The following is a 16,818-nucleotide window of genomic DNA, read 5'->3' on the forward strand; positions in this document are numbered from 1 at the left end:
TTTGTAGTTATGCCCCCTTGTACAAGCTGACGTCATCATCCTAGGAAAAAGACTTTCAATGTCTAATCATCTGATCATCTTGGCTTGATTTATTGGCTTAATGGATAGCAGTCTCTCTCGCCCCTGGTTGGAAGGTTATATGGTCAGGTCTCACTTCTGAAACACCTATAAAGCAAAATCTATGCTGATTGGAATACTGATGGAATGCTGCATTTTGTTTTGGATCAAATATTAGATTGAGGTCCTGTTGGTGCAATCAGTCAAACATAGAATGGTGCTCTTTGAGGAAGAGCAATGAAATGATCCCCTCTGACCTGAATAATATTGATCTTAAAGTAATACAATTAAAACAGCCTTTCCGATTGTTGTAGTTTGTAATGCAATTGGAGCTGCAGTTCCTATATTATAACATTGACAAAACTCCATACCTCATTGACTGTAAAGTATTTTGGGGTGTCCTGGGATTGTGAAAGACACTGTATGACAACAAGAAATTAAAGATTTTGCCATCCTTCAACCTTTTACAATCTTTGTCATTTTAAATCTGCAAAAGACTGGTTAGACACATAAGTGATACATAGACTATGAAGCAAATAACTTAATTAACACAGAACTGAAGCTTTCTGACTTAATAGTTATATCACCATTATCTCACGTTGGGAATCGGTAATTCATCCAAAAACAGTAATGCAACGCTACCAAGACTCAATATGTATTTTACAGAAAAGAACACACAAATGAATGAATTCATTATCTGACGAGAAAAAAAACCTTTACATCAAAATACCTAAAGCTGAAATGCATCATATCCTAGAAGATGTTAGTCTTCCCCCTAATTGTCACCATTATTTTCCCTTGTCACTCTTGTACATTGGTAATGGAAGTATATGGTCATGTTATATGACACTGTGTTTCTTGCTGTCTGTGCAGTCTGACCAGCAAGGAGTCAAACTGACTTTTGTTGAATGTATATTTACCAGCTAGTGACCCTGCTCATGTTGGATAGGAGATGAGTGGCTTGTCATTGAGACATACAGCCTGGAAACAGACTTTTCGGACCAACCAGTTCATGCTGATCATAACCCCAAACTAATCTAGCCCCACCTTCCTGTGCTTGACCCATATCCCTCCGAACATTTCTTATTCATGTACTTATCCAAATGTCTTTTAGATGTAACTGTACCTACATCTACCACTTCCTCTGGAAGTTCTTACAAGCCAGTGTTTTTTAAAAAAAAAGTCCCTCATTTTTTTAAAATCTTTCTCCCGTACCCTTAAAAATATGCCCCCTAGTCTTGAAATCCCTCACCCTAGGGAAAAGACACCTGCAGTTCACCTTATCTATGCCCCTCATGATTTTATAAACCTTTATAAAGTCACCCCCAACCTCCTACACTCCAGTGGGAAAAGTCCCAGCCTAAACAGCCTCTCCTTATAACTCAAACCGTCTATTCCGGCAACATCCTGGTAAGTCTTTTCTGAACCCTATCCAGCTTAATAATATCCTACCAGTGGTCGATGATTAACTGTGGTAATAAATCAGAACCAGTCAACTCTGACTATCCAGAAAGTTAATGCCTAAAGCAAACCAGTCCATCATATTCCAAACCAAGAATGGACCCACTGGGATGGCTTAGAATGAAATTGAAGGGTGAAAATGCCTTGTACTTTGAGATATTCTGAGGTCATGAGCAGTGCTCTATATCAAAGTCAGTTCTTTCCTTTAGCATGTTTTCAAGTTCACTGCTACAGATACTTTTCAACACAGATGACTCGTGCTGTATTACACTTACACAGGTTTACAGGGGGTTAGTTTGGTGAAAGGGGAGAAAATGTATTGGGTGGATGCAGTGTTAGGATGATAGATCTATCTGAAGGGCTGATTTTAGCATGGAATCCTGTTCCTAATTGCTGATCAGGGATAATTTGACCTTGCCTGGATGAATGCAGCTCTAGCAACACTTCAGTAGCTAGGTACCATCTGAGATGAAGCAGCCTGCTGAATTAGCACCACATCCACAAACACTCAATCCCTTTACCACCAATACTTAGTTGCAGCAGAGTAATACCTATAAGATGCATTACAGAAATGCACAAAAGCTCCTTAGACAGCATCTTCCAAATCCACACCCACTTCCATCTAGAAGGACAAGGCAGCAGATACATGGGAATGCAATCACATGCAAATTTCCCTCTGAATCACTTACCATCCTGACTTGGAAAAGGTCTTTTCAGGTGAGACTGGTTCCAAATCCTGGAATTCCCTCCCTAATAGCACTGTGGGTGTTCCTCATCCCAGGACTGCAGTGGTTCAAGAAGGCTGCTTAGCCTTACCTTCTCCAGGGCAATTAGTGATGGACAATAAAGACTGGCCCACAAAGTGATGCCCATTTATCCCGAATGAGTGAAAAGAAAATCAAGCTCTGATTCCAAGCGACATTCATGGGATGGTCTATAATCACAACACTCGCACTTCCATGGAAGGTGCAAACTGTGCTGACTGATGCACAGTGATAGAATTCAAGATCACCCAGAGGCAAAGAGAGAGGGATCCAGTAGAGAGGTCTCCAGATCCAGGTGAAGAAAGTTGAGTAGGAGGAATGTCCTGGACCCATCAGCTTCCTATTCTTCCTGTCCTTTTATGTTGGTGCTGCTCTGTCTGTCCTCCCAAAGGTGACCTCCTGGTGACCCCGATAATGTGTCTAATTAGGGATTAACAGTAAATGCCAGTCTTGTCAGCAATATGCACAACTTTTGACTGAATTTTAAAAAAAACAATGCCTCGCAGCTCAAGACCTACCTCATCTTGGCCACCAGTCTCCCAGATATCTTGGAAAAACCCAAAATACCAATAACGTGCTCCAACACCTCTGCACTCACACAATACACACAGGTGAAGGCAGCCAAGGACAGGTGTTTTTACTTTTCGTCAATTATTAGTCCTTTTAAGGTGAGGGAACAGAAAAAAAAAGGGAATATAGTTCAGAGATTTAAGAGAAATAAGTTTTCTTTTAGAAATTGACAGACTGATTTGTTTATTCGGTATGTGTTGTAGAAATTGGGATGCACTAATCTGCCAAACAGCTCTGGTTAGCACTCCCTTTTATGACTTACTATAAAACAGAAGTTTGATCTTTTCAGGAACTGAGTTATTATGAGGCCCAGTCCTGATCAGCTTTGTGAGCAGTTATTTAGGGTGAGTAGATTTCAGGCCTATTTTATTTACTAGCTTCAAAGATGACCAGTTTAAAAAGCAGGTTCTTGGCAAGGTTAGAGGTAGTTAATTCATTAGGTCAGTGGACCATTTCACTGGCACATACTTAATAGGCTAATGCTGTGTTACTGGCAAATTCTACTTTTGCATAGAGTTGTAATTTTCTGTAGAAATGTTGTAACATTGGGGTGTTCTCTATAGTCCTTCATCTCTCTTCCCCCACCCCTTCCTAATTTATCACTTTGACCTAACATTTGAACATCTCCCTTAAACTCTTATCACAATCTGAAGGACAAGCTGACTACAGATTATCTAGTTCAGTTTTATCCATATCCAATCAGCATGCTGTCTCAAACATTAAATACACATATAATGACATTTCAACTATACGTATGGTATTCTTAGGTTAGTGTTAAGGCCAATCTAAGGAAATTGCCAACTTAAATCACTGATGGCTCATCCACCTCTGCAGTTAAATTGAAGTATCTGGGGGAAAGGACAGGAGAGTTAGTTAAAAATGACATCTCTTTCAGAGATGGCACTGGATACTACATGAATCGAGAAAGAGTAGCTGATCAGGACTGAGGCTTTTCAGAGAAATTGCAGACTGCCATGCTGTAAAATGTGAGGATTCAGCATTTACATCTGCAGTAGAAATTGGACTGTTTAGTTCTTCAAATGAAAGGCGAGCATTTGCATCCTTTGTATGAGGATTTGGCACAGTCTGATGGGGATGCAGTGCTAAATACTCTGAGACAGTGGCCTGGCACAAAGCTCCTAGTTGCTCCATATGGTAGGATCTCTATCTTGAGGTTTGGAATAAAGCGTGGCCTTCTGAGTGGGGCACAGATTGGAGTGACCACACTGCCATTGCAGAGGTGGCTGTTTAAAATGCTCCCCCGCTTTTCTGTGTGACTGACTTTAGTTGCTCTGGGCACATTGGTCGTATTCCCCATGCCTGTAAGGACTGACTCTTGCTAACCCGTGCTCTCGGCCCACACCCATAGCCACAGCTTTGTCCCCTCTACTGAACAAGTTCCAGCTCATGCCAATCTCAGCCCCTCACATCCACCTCCCACCCGCCACTCGTAGCCCTAAACCTCCCATGAAAGAACACTCCGTATCCCTCTTGGATAGACCTCAGGAGACATGTCTCGGATGAATTAAAATAAAGATCTAAATGCTTATTATAGGCTTCGCTGTATTTAAAAGTATTAATTAAAACCTCTTCAATACATTAAAGTCTCTTCAAGTAATTCATCCCTCAAAAAGACTCTTATTCATAAGTCCACATCAAAGATATAAAATCCTTTAATAATTTTCATGAAATGTCATTAAAACTGTGACATTACAGACACCCACAATGATAGTAATAGTTTGGGGAAAGTAGTCAAGCATTACGAATGCTATATGGATAGCATTTATGGTTATGCAAATAAATGGCTGTTGAAATTTATTTTAAATTGCAGGCAGGCAATTGTTTTCTTTCCAATTTTTAGATTTTTATCTACTTAAAATAACTTGACAGCTTGACAGTTCCATAGACTATATCTGCCTTTTTCAATCATTGTAGATCTACTTTAAAAAGACTAGCCACTGGCAAGATAAAAGCCCTTGCTCCAGTGAAACTGGAATTAGCACTCAGTTCAAATGGCCCTCCTGAGTTTGGGTTTACCTCATGTCTGCAGTGCTTTGTCTCCTTTGCCCTACTGGCAACAATGGGATCTGCTTGAAATGAGGGCAGAATCTCTGGGTCTAGGTCCCACTCACCATTTTTAAAGATTGCCATCATCGCAGAGGTGGGACTGAAGACTTGTGATCCAAGCTGTATCATGACATCTAGACACTGTCATCTAACGGCAATGTGGAAAGTTGCTAAAATGTTCTGTTTATGAAGAAGCTAGACAATTCCAATCTGTACAGTTACTGTCCCTTCAGGCCACTCTCAATAGTCAACAAAGTGATTGAGTGTCTCAAAAAGCTAATAAAGCAATAATCTACTCTGTGATGCCCAGTTTGGGTTCCAGAGGTGAGGTGAGAGTGACTGCCCCTGACATAAAGGCTGCATTTGACCGAGTGTGGCCTCAAGGAGCCCAAGCAAAACTGGAATCAGTGGGAATCAGGGGCAAACTCTCTGTTGGTTGGAATCATACCTGGTGTGTGGAAACATGGTTATAGTTGTTCGAGGTCAGTCATCTCAGCTCCAGGACATCTCTGTAGGAGTTCCTCAGAGTAGTGTCCTAGGCACAACCTTCAGCTGCTTCATCATTGATCTTCCCTCCATCATAAGGTTAGAAGTGAGAATGTTTGCTGATGACTGAATAATGTTCAGCACCATTTATAACTCCTCAGATACTGAAATTTCTCAAGAGCTGACAGAAACTAGCCATATAAATACTGTGGCTACAAGAGCAGATGAGAGACTGGGAATTTTAGTAGTCAATAACTCATCTGCTGACTTCACAGAAGCACAAATCAGGAGAGTGACGGAATCCTTGACACTTGTCTGGATGGTTGCAGCTTCAGTAACATTCGAGAATCTCACCACCATCCAGGACAAAGCAGTTCGCTTGATAAACACCACATCCACAAGCATCCACTCCGTCCAGCACCGACACTCAGAACAGAAGTGTGTGTGATCTACAAAATGCACTGCAGAAACTTACCAAAGATCTTCAGACAGTACCTTCCAAATTTGTGACCTCTACTATTGTGAAGGACAATAAATGCAATTTTGAATAAAGTATATATTTGAAGTAAAGAAAGTGTGTTTCTGAACACTCCCTCCTGATCCTAGTACATAGAACGTAGAACGCACAGTACAGGCCTTTTGGCCCTCAATGTTGTGCCGACCTTTTATTCTACTCTAAGATCAAACTAACCTACATATCCTTCATTTCACTATCATCTATGTGTCTATTCAAGAGTCCCTTAAATGTCCCTAATGTATCTGACTCTACTACTACTGCTGGCAGTGCCTTTCATGCACCCACCACTGTTTGTGTAAAGAACCTAGCTCTGACATCTCCCTAAACTTTCGTCCAATCACTTTAAAATTATGTCCCCTCGTGATATCCATTTCCGCTCTGAAAAGAAATCGCTGGCTATCCATTCTATCTATGCCTCTCATCACCTTGTACACTTCTACAAAGTCACCTCTCAACCTTCTTCGCTCCAATGAGAAAAGCCCAAACTCCCTTAAACTTTCTTCATAAGACATGCTGTCCAGTCCAGAGAACATCCTGTAAATCTCCTCTGCACCCTCTCTAAAGCTTCCACATCTTTCCCATAATGAGGCGACCAGAACTGAATACAACATTCCAAGTGTGGTCTAATCAGGGTTTTATAGAGCTGCAGCATAACTTTGCAGCTCTTAAACTCAATTACCCTGCTGATAAAAGCCAACACACCGTACGCCTTCTTAAGTACCCTATCAACTTGGGTGGCAACTTTGAGGGATCTGTGGATGTGGATCCCAAGATCCTTCTCTTTTCCTCCACACTGCCAAGAATCCTGCCTTTAACCCTGTATTCTGTATTCAAATTTGACCTTCCAAAATGAATCACTTCGCACTTTTCCAGGTTGAACTCCATCTGCCACTTCTCAGTACAGCTCTGCATCCTGTCAATATCCCATTGCAACCTACAGCAGCCCTCCATACTATCCACCAATCTTTGTGTCATTGGCAAACTTACTAACTCACACTTTCACTTCCTTATCCAAGTTGTTTTTAAAAAAACACCAGGAGCAGAGGTCCCAGAATACATCCCTGCAGAACACCACTGGCCACCAAGCTCCAGGCTGAATACTTTCCATCTACTACCACTCTTTGTTTTCTATGTGGTGGCCAATTCCGTATCCAGACAGCCAAATTTCCCTTATCCCATGCCTCCTTACTTTCTGGATGAGCCTACCATGGTGAACCTGATCAAAAGCCTTGCTAAAATCTATGTACATCACATCCACAGCTCTACCTTCATCAATGTATTTTGTCACATCCTCCAAGAATTCAATAAGGTTTGTGAGGCATGACCTGCCCCCCTCAAAGACATGCTGACTGTCTCTAATCAAACTGCTTTTCCAAATAATTGTATGTGCATTTGTGGGATGTGGATATTGTTGGTTTGGTCAACATTCATTGCCCAACACTAAATGCCCCAGTGGGCCGTTAAGAGTTAACTACATTGCATGTACACCGGACCAGGTAAGGATATTAGTGAACCAGATGGGCTTTTCCTGACAATTGGCCATGTTTTCATGGTCATCATTAGACTCTTAATTCCAGATGTTTTTTTGTTTGCAATTGAGTCTTCACCATCTGAGGTAGGTGTATTCAATTCCAGGTCCCCAGAAACATTATCTGGTTCTCTGAATTATTAGTCTAGCAATAACACCACTAGGTCAGTGCCTCCTCAAGACTAGCTCCATGCCTTGGGGTTAACTCCAGTGATAAATGTGGATACTAGACACTGTACTAATGAGAAGATGACAACCCACAAATTACACATCATCTCAGCTTGGAGCTATACCCCTCTTTCTTCACGTCTACCTGCCTAACGGCATTGTTGTTATTCCAGTACCACATGGACTGCAGAGATTCAAGGAAGTGGCTCATCACTGTTAAAATAGCAGGTCAACCAAGTCTGCATCTCACCGATAGAGTTGATTTGCTGTCACCATTCCCTTTCAGTGTATAGAGTGAGAGCGAGAGAGTGACAATGCCAATTGATCTAGTGTGGTAGAGCAGAAGCACTTAATGGTCTAACTAGAGCTGTCTCTTGTAGTTAACAACAGGTCATACATTTATGGAGCAATGAAGGGAGAAGTAATTAGGAGTACTCTAGTTTATGCAGTGGATTGTTATGATCCACGTTTTGTGTTGGAAACATATTCTGAATAGCTTCAAAAAAGGCTGATTACTTGAACAGGAGACACTTGCAGTGCTGTGGTAAGGAGAATAGCGGACTGGAACTATAGGCTATCTTTTTCAACAGCTGGCACTTCTGCCATTAGCCATACAGCATCCTTCTTTGCTTTGGGGCTGTATGCAATTAATTGCATAAACTCTTAAACTGTGGTGGTGAAAGGGACAGCATGCAGAATCGTGGCACCAGTTGAACTCCTCCCTATCCCTGAACAGACGTACTTATGTCTTGTGGAACTCTTGCACGTTTCTGATACATTAAGATAAACAGGGATTTGAATAAAATGCAAACAAAAGCTGTTACTCTTCTTGTTACTGATTCTTCCTCCTCCTCTCACCAGAATTACCATGTAGAGGAGCCACAATGAACACTGTGTATTCAAAGACCAATAAGCTCTGAAGCTTTGTATACTGGCAGGCACACTGCTGTGCCGACGTGCTGATCGTTGCAATGTCACTGCCCCTTCACTGTGTCCTGTCTCTGTCCCACCCGCAGGTCAGGATGGACGAGGAGTTTGAGAAACACCGCATCAAGGAGCTCCAACAGCAGCGGATGCTAGTACAGAAAAAAACCTTCACCAACTGGATAAACCAGATTCTGTCAAAAAACCAGGTGAGCCTAAGTCCTGGGGTCCATTAGATCTGGTGAAAGACCAGGCACTATCGAGAATTGGGGGAGTTTGGTTAGCCTTATACATAAGTCAGAGAAAGTTAACAAAACATTTGAGAAAACAAGTTGCATGTTGACCTCCGTCGCCTAGGGATTGCAACATAACACTAAAGAAATCATGCTACAGTTGTGTAGGATTTTGGTGAGAGTACTGTGTGCAGTTTGAAATTGAGTGAGAGTATCAAGAATAAGCATGACCAGCTAGACCATTTCATAGAACCAGAGAACCCAACAGTGTGGAAACAGCCATTTTGCCCATCTAATCTGCACTGATTTCCAAAGAGTATCCCACCCTATCCTATGCCTGCAACTCTGCATTTCTGATGACTACTCCACTTAACTTTCAAATCCCTGGGCACTATGGGAAATTTAGCCTGGCCATTCCACCTAACCTGCACATCTTTGGACTGTGGGAGGAAACTGGAGCACCCAGAGAAACCCACACAAACTCCACAGAGGCAATCACCCACAAGGCTGGAATCGAACCTGGTCCGTGGCATTGTGAGGTAGCAGTGCTACCAGTGCCACCCAAAACACCATAGTTGTTGAAGATTACAATTTATCTTCTCCCTCCATTACATCTTGCCCACTATCCCCACATCCTCATTGAAAGAATGGTAGGTTTGTCTTGGAGAGAGTGCAATAATTTCACTCAAGTAATCACTGGGATGAGGAGACATTGGGTTTATGATGTCTAATATTTGCAAGAATGAAATTGGATTCATTGAAAAGAATTGACAGAGTTGATGCTGAGAGGTTGTTTGTCCACCTCTTGTGGCAGAGTACAGCACTAGAGGTCATAGTTTCAAGATCATGGGTCAAGCCCATTTAGAATAGAGGTGAGAATTTTGGCAGCAAATCTTTGGAATTCACTAAACCAGTCGTTCAGTTATTCAAAATCAAGGTTAATGGAATTTTAGTTTATTGTGGAATCGAGGGTTTGGGAAGGAGTAGCTGAGAAGTAGAATAACAAGCTTACTACTCTAGTTTCTGTTTCTTATACTCTGACAATATCCTGAAAAAAACAGCAAATCCATTGGTAGTTGTAGGGGGTTGAGTGTAGTTGGGGGTAGGGGGCGTGATGTGTTTATATGTGTGGAACTGGGGAAGTGGATGGATTTAATACAGCATGTCTAAATACGGTTTTTCTTGTCCATTCATGGGATGAGGGTGTCACTGGCTGGGTCAGCATTTATTGCCCATCCATAATTCAGAATCAATCACATTTCTGTGGGTCTGGAGTCGCATGTAAGCCAGACGAGGTAAGGATGGCAGTTTCCTTCCCTTAAGGACATTAGTGAATCAATTGACTTTTTCCTGACGTTTTGGATTCATGGTCATCATTAGCCTCTTAATTCCAGATATTTACTGAATTCAAATTCTACCATCACCCATGGCGGATTTCGAACCCTTGTCCCCAGAACATTACTCAGTTCTCTGATTCAACAATCCAGTGATAATACCAGTAGGCCATCACTTCCTGCTCCACTTGACGTGTCAAGCCTGTAGGGGGAGGGAATTTGTTTCACACTGGGATGTAGTGAGATCGAAACAGAAAGTGCTGGGGAAACTCAGCAGACCTGGCAGCATCTTGTGGAGAGAGAAAGAGAGTTAATGTTTCAGAACTTTAACTCTTGTTGTTTTATGTTGCCGTTTAATGGAAGTTTGCAAGTTCATCGAATGCAAGGATCAGTCTAGACACTGAGTTCAATGGGGAGTATGGTTCAGAGGACTGGTTCAATCTAATTGGAAAAATGGATCAATTTTGCATGTAATTTCCACCCTGCTCTTACCTTCACCTGCTCTGTCCCTGACTCGTCCCTTTCTTTCCTTGACAACTTTCTTTCAATTCCTGAAGAAGGGCTTATGCCCGAAACATCGATTCTCCTGCTCCTTGGATGCTGCCTGACCTGCTGCGCTTTTCCAGCAACACGTTTTTCAACTCTCTTTCAATTCCTGGCCATCAATATTCACTACAATCCATTGGTTCCCACAGTTACCTTGACTTTACATCCTCACACCTTGCTTCCTGTAAAATAGAGACTCCATTCTTCTAGTTCTTCCATCTCCATTTTATCTGTTCCGATGATGCCAGGACAAGGGGTCCTTTGAAATGTTCACCTTCTTTCTGAACTGAGGATTCTCCAGCGCCGTAGTTGATAGGTCCCTTAGGCCTTGTCTGATGCATCTCCTGCACTTCTGCCCCCACCTCTTCTCTTCCCTCCTCAATAGCGATAAGGTCCCTTTGTCCTCACCTACCATCCCACCAGCATCCATATCCAGAAGATCATTAGCCACCATTTCTCCAGTGGGGTACCACTACCAGACACAATTTCACCTCCCTTCCCTTGTTTGCAAAAATGGTCCTGAGCCTCCACTTACCCGCCATTTCAACACACCACCCTGTTCCTTGGCCAACATCTCTATCTGAGGCTTGCTGCAGTGCTCAATAATTTAAGGTCCTGAGCACCTTCTCCCATGTCCTTACCCGAACCCTCACACACCAGGCTTTGTCATCACATGGACTGCTACCATAAACAACCCATTCTCAGTTCCTAGACTGGCTATTACCCATTCCTTTGTCTGTCCAACTGTTATTGTCCCTTGGCCTCCAGTGTGTACTGCCATCCCTCCCTCCCAATGCAACCCCCCACCCCCCCACCTTCAGCATATCAGCCAACCTTTTCCCAGCCACAATCAATTCTGACAAAAGGTCACTGGACCCAAAATATTTACTGTGGTTTCTCTTTCCATAGATGCTGCCTGACCTGCTGAGTTTCTCCAGCAGTTTTGTTTCTGTTTCTGATTTCCAGCATCCACAGTCCTTTGATTTTTATTTTGACAGGGTCAGTCTAGTCACTGGGCTCATAGGGCAAAGGATAAAATTTGGGAAGGTTTGGAAAATCAAAGAGTAGAATCAAGATTCAAAGAAAGATGTTAATGCAGGTAATGATAAACGGACATGACAGGAAGAGATAGAGTGTAAGAATGTGAGAATTCACCATCAAAAAAGATTAAAATTTACAAAGATAGTAAAAGGATATAGGTAAGGGACTTGTAAATGAAGTATTTGAAATACTGAGAGTGCAAATAGAAATAAACAAGTACAATCTACTAGCCAAATGGAGACATTGCCATAGGAAGATTTGGATTGGGGCCTGACTTTTGAAAGGTAATCGGAATTTAGGAAGGAGAAGTACATAGAAAAAAAGGTAGAGAGTTTAGATTACTTACAGTGTGGAAACAGGCCCTTCAGCCCAACAAGTCCACACCAACCCACCCAGACCCATTCCCCTATATTTACCCCTTCAGTTAACACTATGGGCAATTTAGCATGGCCAATTCACCTAACCTGCACGTTTTTGGACTGTGGGAGGAAAACTGAGCACCCAGGCGAAACCCACACAGACACAGGGAGAATGTGCAAACTCCACACAGTCAGTTGCCTGAGGCAGGAATTGAACCTAAGTCTCTGGCACTGTGACGTAGCAGTGCTAACCACTTTGCCACCGTGCTATGTCTTTGTCAATTAATGATAGCATCCACAAAATCGGGAGGAGTGATGAAAGTCCAAAATAAAACACCAAAAGGTGGAAACAGTTTAGGCAGAAGTGAGAAATATTAAAGACAAGAAGTCACTGTGGGAGTGGAGTACAAGCCCTTTATCAGCAAGCGCATGATGGGGTGGGGCAAAAGGGAAGGAAAATTGAGAGCTTGTCAGAGATCACGCATCAATCATGAGATATTTTGCATATTGATTGGAAAAGTCTGAAGGGCAAAGGTAGCTTAGATAGGTTTATGGAATGTTTTCAAGATAGTGTCTGAGAATGCTACTTTCTGGATCCAACTGGGGAGCAAACCAAGTACTGTGCAATGAGATAGGATTAATCAATGATCTCATATGAAAGCAACGTAAATAGCAGCAATCACAACATGATTAAATTTTACATTCTGTTTGAGGGAGAGTGGAATAGGTCTAGATTTTTAAAAAACTTAAATAACAGTAATTATGAGGGCATGAAAGTGGACCTGACTAAAATGAATTGGCAAATTATGTTAAGGCTTAGGACAGTGTAAATGCAGTGACAGACATTTAAAGTGTTATTTCAGAATATACAGATATATTTCAGCAAACAAGAAAAATTCCAAAAAGCAGACACTGTCTGTGGTTAATTAAAAATGTTCAACACCGCATTAGACTTAAAAAAAAGGTATACACCTGTTCAAAGACAGGTGGCAGGTCAGAAGATTGAACAGAATTTTTAAAAAAAACTGCAAAAAATGAACAAAAATGAATAAAGAGAGTAAAATTAAGAGTAGGAGAGAAAGCTAGTTAGAATTCTGAAAACACAGTAAGAGTTTCTTAAATATTTAAAGAAGAAAAGAATTAACAACTGAATGTTGTTCCTTTGGAAATAAGACTGAATAATTAAAAATGGAAAAAAAGGAGATGGCAGATGAATTGGAGAGGGATTTGCCTCGCTCATCACTACCGAGAGTGCAAGTAACAGTCCAGAAGCAGCAATAAATCAGGAAATGGAAGGGAGTGAGTGAGGACCTCAGGAAAACTACAACCACCACAGAAGTGGTACAGAGCAGTTTGTTGGAACTGTGGGCTGACAAGTGCTTGGATCCAGATGGACCTCATCTTAGAGCCTTAAACTAAGTAGCTAGTGAGATAATTGATGCATTGGTTTTGATTACCCAAAATGTCCTTGATGTGGGACAGTCTCGGGAGTTATTTGAGGAGGTAACGTGTTGTGGATAAAGAGTCCTGTACTTAGATTTCCAAAACGAATTTGAAAAAGTGCCATGTTGAAGGTTATTTTGGAAAATAAAAGCTTATGGTGTTGGGGTAACGTATTGGGGTAACAGATAGAAGATTGGCTGGCTAATATAAAGAACAGATCAGGTGCAAATTCGCTTTTGTCAGGTTGTAGAATGCAATGTTATTCGAGAAAGGAGCAAGCGAGAAAGCAGGAAACTACAGGTCAGTTAGCCTAACCTCTGGTGGGAAAACTATTGGAAGAAATTCTGAGGGACAGAATTAATCTGCATTTGGAGAGGCAGGGGTTAATCAAGCTCACCTAGTTGAGCACTTTGATGAGGGAACAGGGCAGATTGTTCAAACAGATGAGCAATTTGATTTTAGGAAGGTATCAAAAAAGTGCAAGACTAGGCATGTTAAGATGGAAGTTTATGGAATTAAGGCAAAAGTGAATGCAAATTGGATATAACAGCTGTTTGTTGTTTGTCATTTGTACAAACAATTTCGATGAGAATATAAGAAGCATGATTAGTACATTTGCAGAAAACACCAAAACTGTTGGTATAATTAACAGTGAAGAAGGTTATCTAAGATTACAATGGTACCTTGGTCAACTGGGCCAGTGGGCTGGGGAGTGACCGATGGAGTTCAATTTAGATTAATGCGAGGTGTTGCGCTTTGGTAAGACAAATCAGGGCAGGACTTATGCAATTAATAGTAGGGCACTATGAGTGTTGCCGAACAGAGAGACCTAGGGGTTCAAGTACTTAGTGCCTTGAAAGTGGCTAGTATCCAGTTACAGCAAAGAATTAGAAAAACTAATGGAATATGAGTTGAATTTAATGCAGAGATAGGCATGTCATGCTTCAGTTTTCACAAGGCAGTGATGAAAGTGTATCTGGAGTACTGCGTACAGTATCAGTCTTTATTTATGAAGGATGTAAATGTGTTGGAAGCAGATCAGAGAAGGTTTACTAGACTAATATTTGAAATAGAGCTGAAAATGTGTTGCTGGTTAAAGCACAGCAGGTTAGGCAGCATCCAAGGAACAGGAAATTCGACGTTTCGGGCCAGAGCCCTTCATCAGGATTCCTGCCGAACCTGCTGTGCTTTAACCAGCAACACATTTTCAGCTCTGATCTCCAGCATCTGCAGACCTCACTTTTTACTCTAATACTTGAAATAGGTAGGTTGTCTTATTAAAAAAAATGTTGGACAGGCCAGGTCTAGAATTTAAGAAGGCTACAGGTGACTTGATTGAAACATACAATGTCTTGACAGGTTTGGAAGTGAAAAGGAAGCTTCTGTTATAGGATAAGCAAGTGCTAGGGATCACTATTTAAAAAGTTAAGGTGTTGCCCATTTAAAACTGAGATTAGATAAATTATTTTCTCTGTGTAATGAATCTTTGCAATTCTCTCCCTGAAGTGGTAGTGGAAGCAGCGTCTTTGATATTTGCAAATCTAAGTTCCATAAATTCCTTCCAGCAAGTGGGGTAGCTGAGAGTGGAGATATGATTTGAGGTTACAATCAGATCGGCCCCGATCTTACTAAAATGAGGAGCAGGCTGGTGGGGTTGAACGGCCTATTCCTGCTCCTGAATGATGTGAAAGGGAAGGGTCAAAGGTCAGGTTCAGTCCAGCGGAGAATATGGGTCCGAGAACAGTTCCTGTCCCCTTTGAGTGTTTCAGGTGTCATGCAGTGACGTGGATGTGTAGATGAAATAGTCCAGCAGCTTTGTAAATGTGCCATCAAGCAGTGATAAGTCTCAGTTTTATATCCAGATAAAGCATGAATCAGCAGCAGTTGTATTTGATAAAAAATATGACAGAAAAGTAAGTGGTTTCAGAATGATACAGGGGAATACCTGAAGAGGGGCAGACTGAATCCCGTGGTTCTGTGAGCTCAGAAGCCAGTTTGAAATCAAGATAGCAGCAGTTAATATTTAAAAACATTATTTTAGTAAATATTAGATTTGGAACTCATGGACTCATAGGGCATAGAGAGCATTTGTTTCTTAATAGTGTCCATGTCAGAGACTCATGGTAGAATTAGACTTGAACAATTGAAACAATACACTGTATAAGGCTAAGGCCAGGTGCTGGAAAATGGGTATGAGAAAAGATAGATGTCTGATGACCGATGTGGACGTACTTGGCCTCCTTTCATGCTATAAAAACACTGACTTTAGACAGATGCTGCAGTGCCATATCAAGGAGTGCTGGGCTATTAAAATGTTTTGTCCCAATCTGCTCTTAGCAAAACCCCTGTTTAATTTACAGCAGCAATTCCTTATTCATATTGTCCGACCTCTCCCCTGCAATAAAGGCTGTCAATCTAATTGCCTTTGTAATTGTTTACTGTACCTGCTTGTCAGCATTCTCTGATTTATGTTCAAGGACATGTTAATCCCATTGAATATCAATATTCCCCAATCTTGCACCCTGTCAAAGGTCTTCTGCTTTTCCATTCTTCCTACCAAAACAGATAATCTTGCATGTATTTCCACCTCACCACCACTTGCTTGGCCATTTCACTTGGCCATATCCTTTGCTGCACTCTTTGCAATTTTCTTACAGCTTGCTTTCTCACCTAATGGCACCATCAGCAAACCTTAACTGTTGCACTCAGTCACCTGATATTAAACCACTGACAGAGATTGTAAATAGCTGAGACCCACGCACTGATCTTTGCAGCATCCAACTAGTTACAGGCTGCCAAGCTGAAAATGAATGTTTTATTCAAAGTCTGTAGTTTTATTTTGTTTCTCTGGCCTGAACTTCAAAGTTGGCTGGTATGAGTCAGCTTTACCCTTCGAGCTGCTCCCAAATGCTGAAAGAACATAGCTGACGAGTAAGCTCCAGAAGTTTAGTTAGAGTTTGTGTCCCCACGTAGCCAGGAATTTGTGGAGGACTGCAGAGATGATGTGACTGATGGTAAGCTTGCTATTCCACCTGTTGTGGAGGTGCTGGTGTTGGTCTGGGGTGGACAAAGTTAAAAATCACACAACACCAGTATAGTCCAACAGATATATTTGAAAGTACAAGTTATTGGAGCGCTGCTCCCACATCAGGTAGCTAGTGGAGCAGGATACGTAGGACACAGAATTTATAAGTAAAAGATAGATGACTGTTAAGTCTTTATCATTTTGAATGGGAATGCAGGTTTCAATTGATTAATATGTAAATCCCAGAATTTCTTTCAAGTCACTACCCTGAGATAACTTAAGGCTTTATCAGTAT

General features: G+C 41.5%; 1 protein-coding gene across 1 annotated transcript in view; it reads left to right on the plus strand.

The window, feature by feature from the left end:
- Positions 1-8,640: 8,640 nt before the first annotated feature.
- sptbn5 (spectrin, beta, non-erythrocytic 5) overlaps positions 8,641-16,818 on the plus strand; it is a 191,233-nt gene continuing 183,055 nt past the window's right edge. The window contains exon 1 of the mRNA XM_060828644.1: positions 8,641-8,751. Coding sequence (XP_060684627.1) covers positions 8,641-8,751 — 111 coding nt within the window. The remainder of the gene's footprint in view (positions 8,752-16,818) is intronic.

This window comes from Hemiscyllium ocellatum, chromosome 8 (assembly GCF_020745735.1).
Source record: "Hemiscyllium ocellatum isolate sHemOce1 chromosome 8, sHemOce1.pat.X.cur, whole genome shotgun sequence".
In the NCBI taxonomy this organism is placed as follows: Eukaryota; Metazoa; Chordata; class Chondrichthyes; order Orectolobiformes; family Hemiscylliidae; genus Hemiscyllium; species Hemiscyllium ocellatum.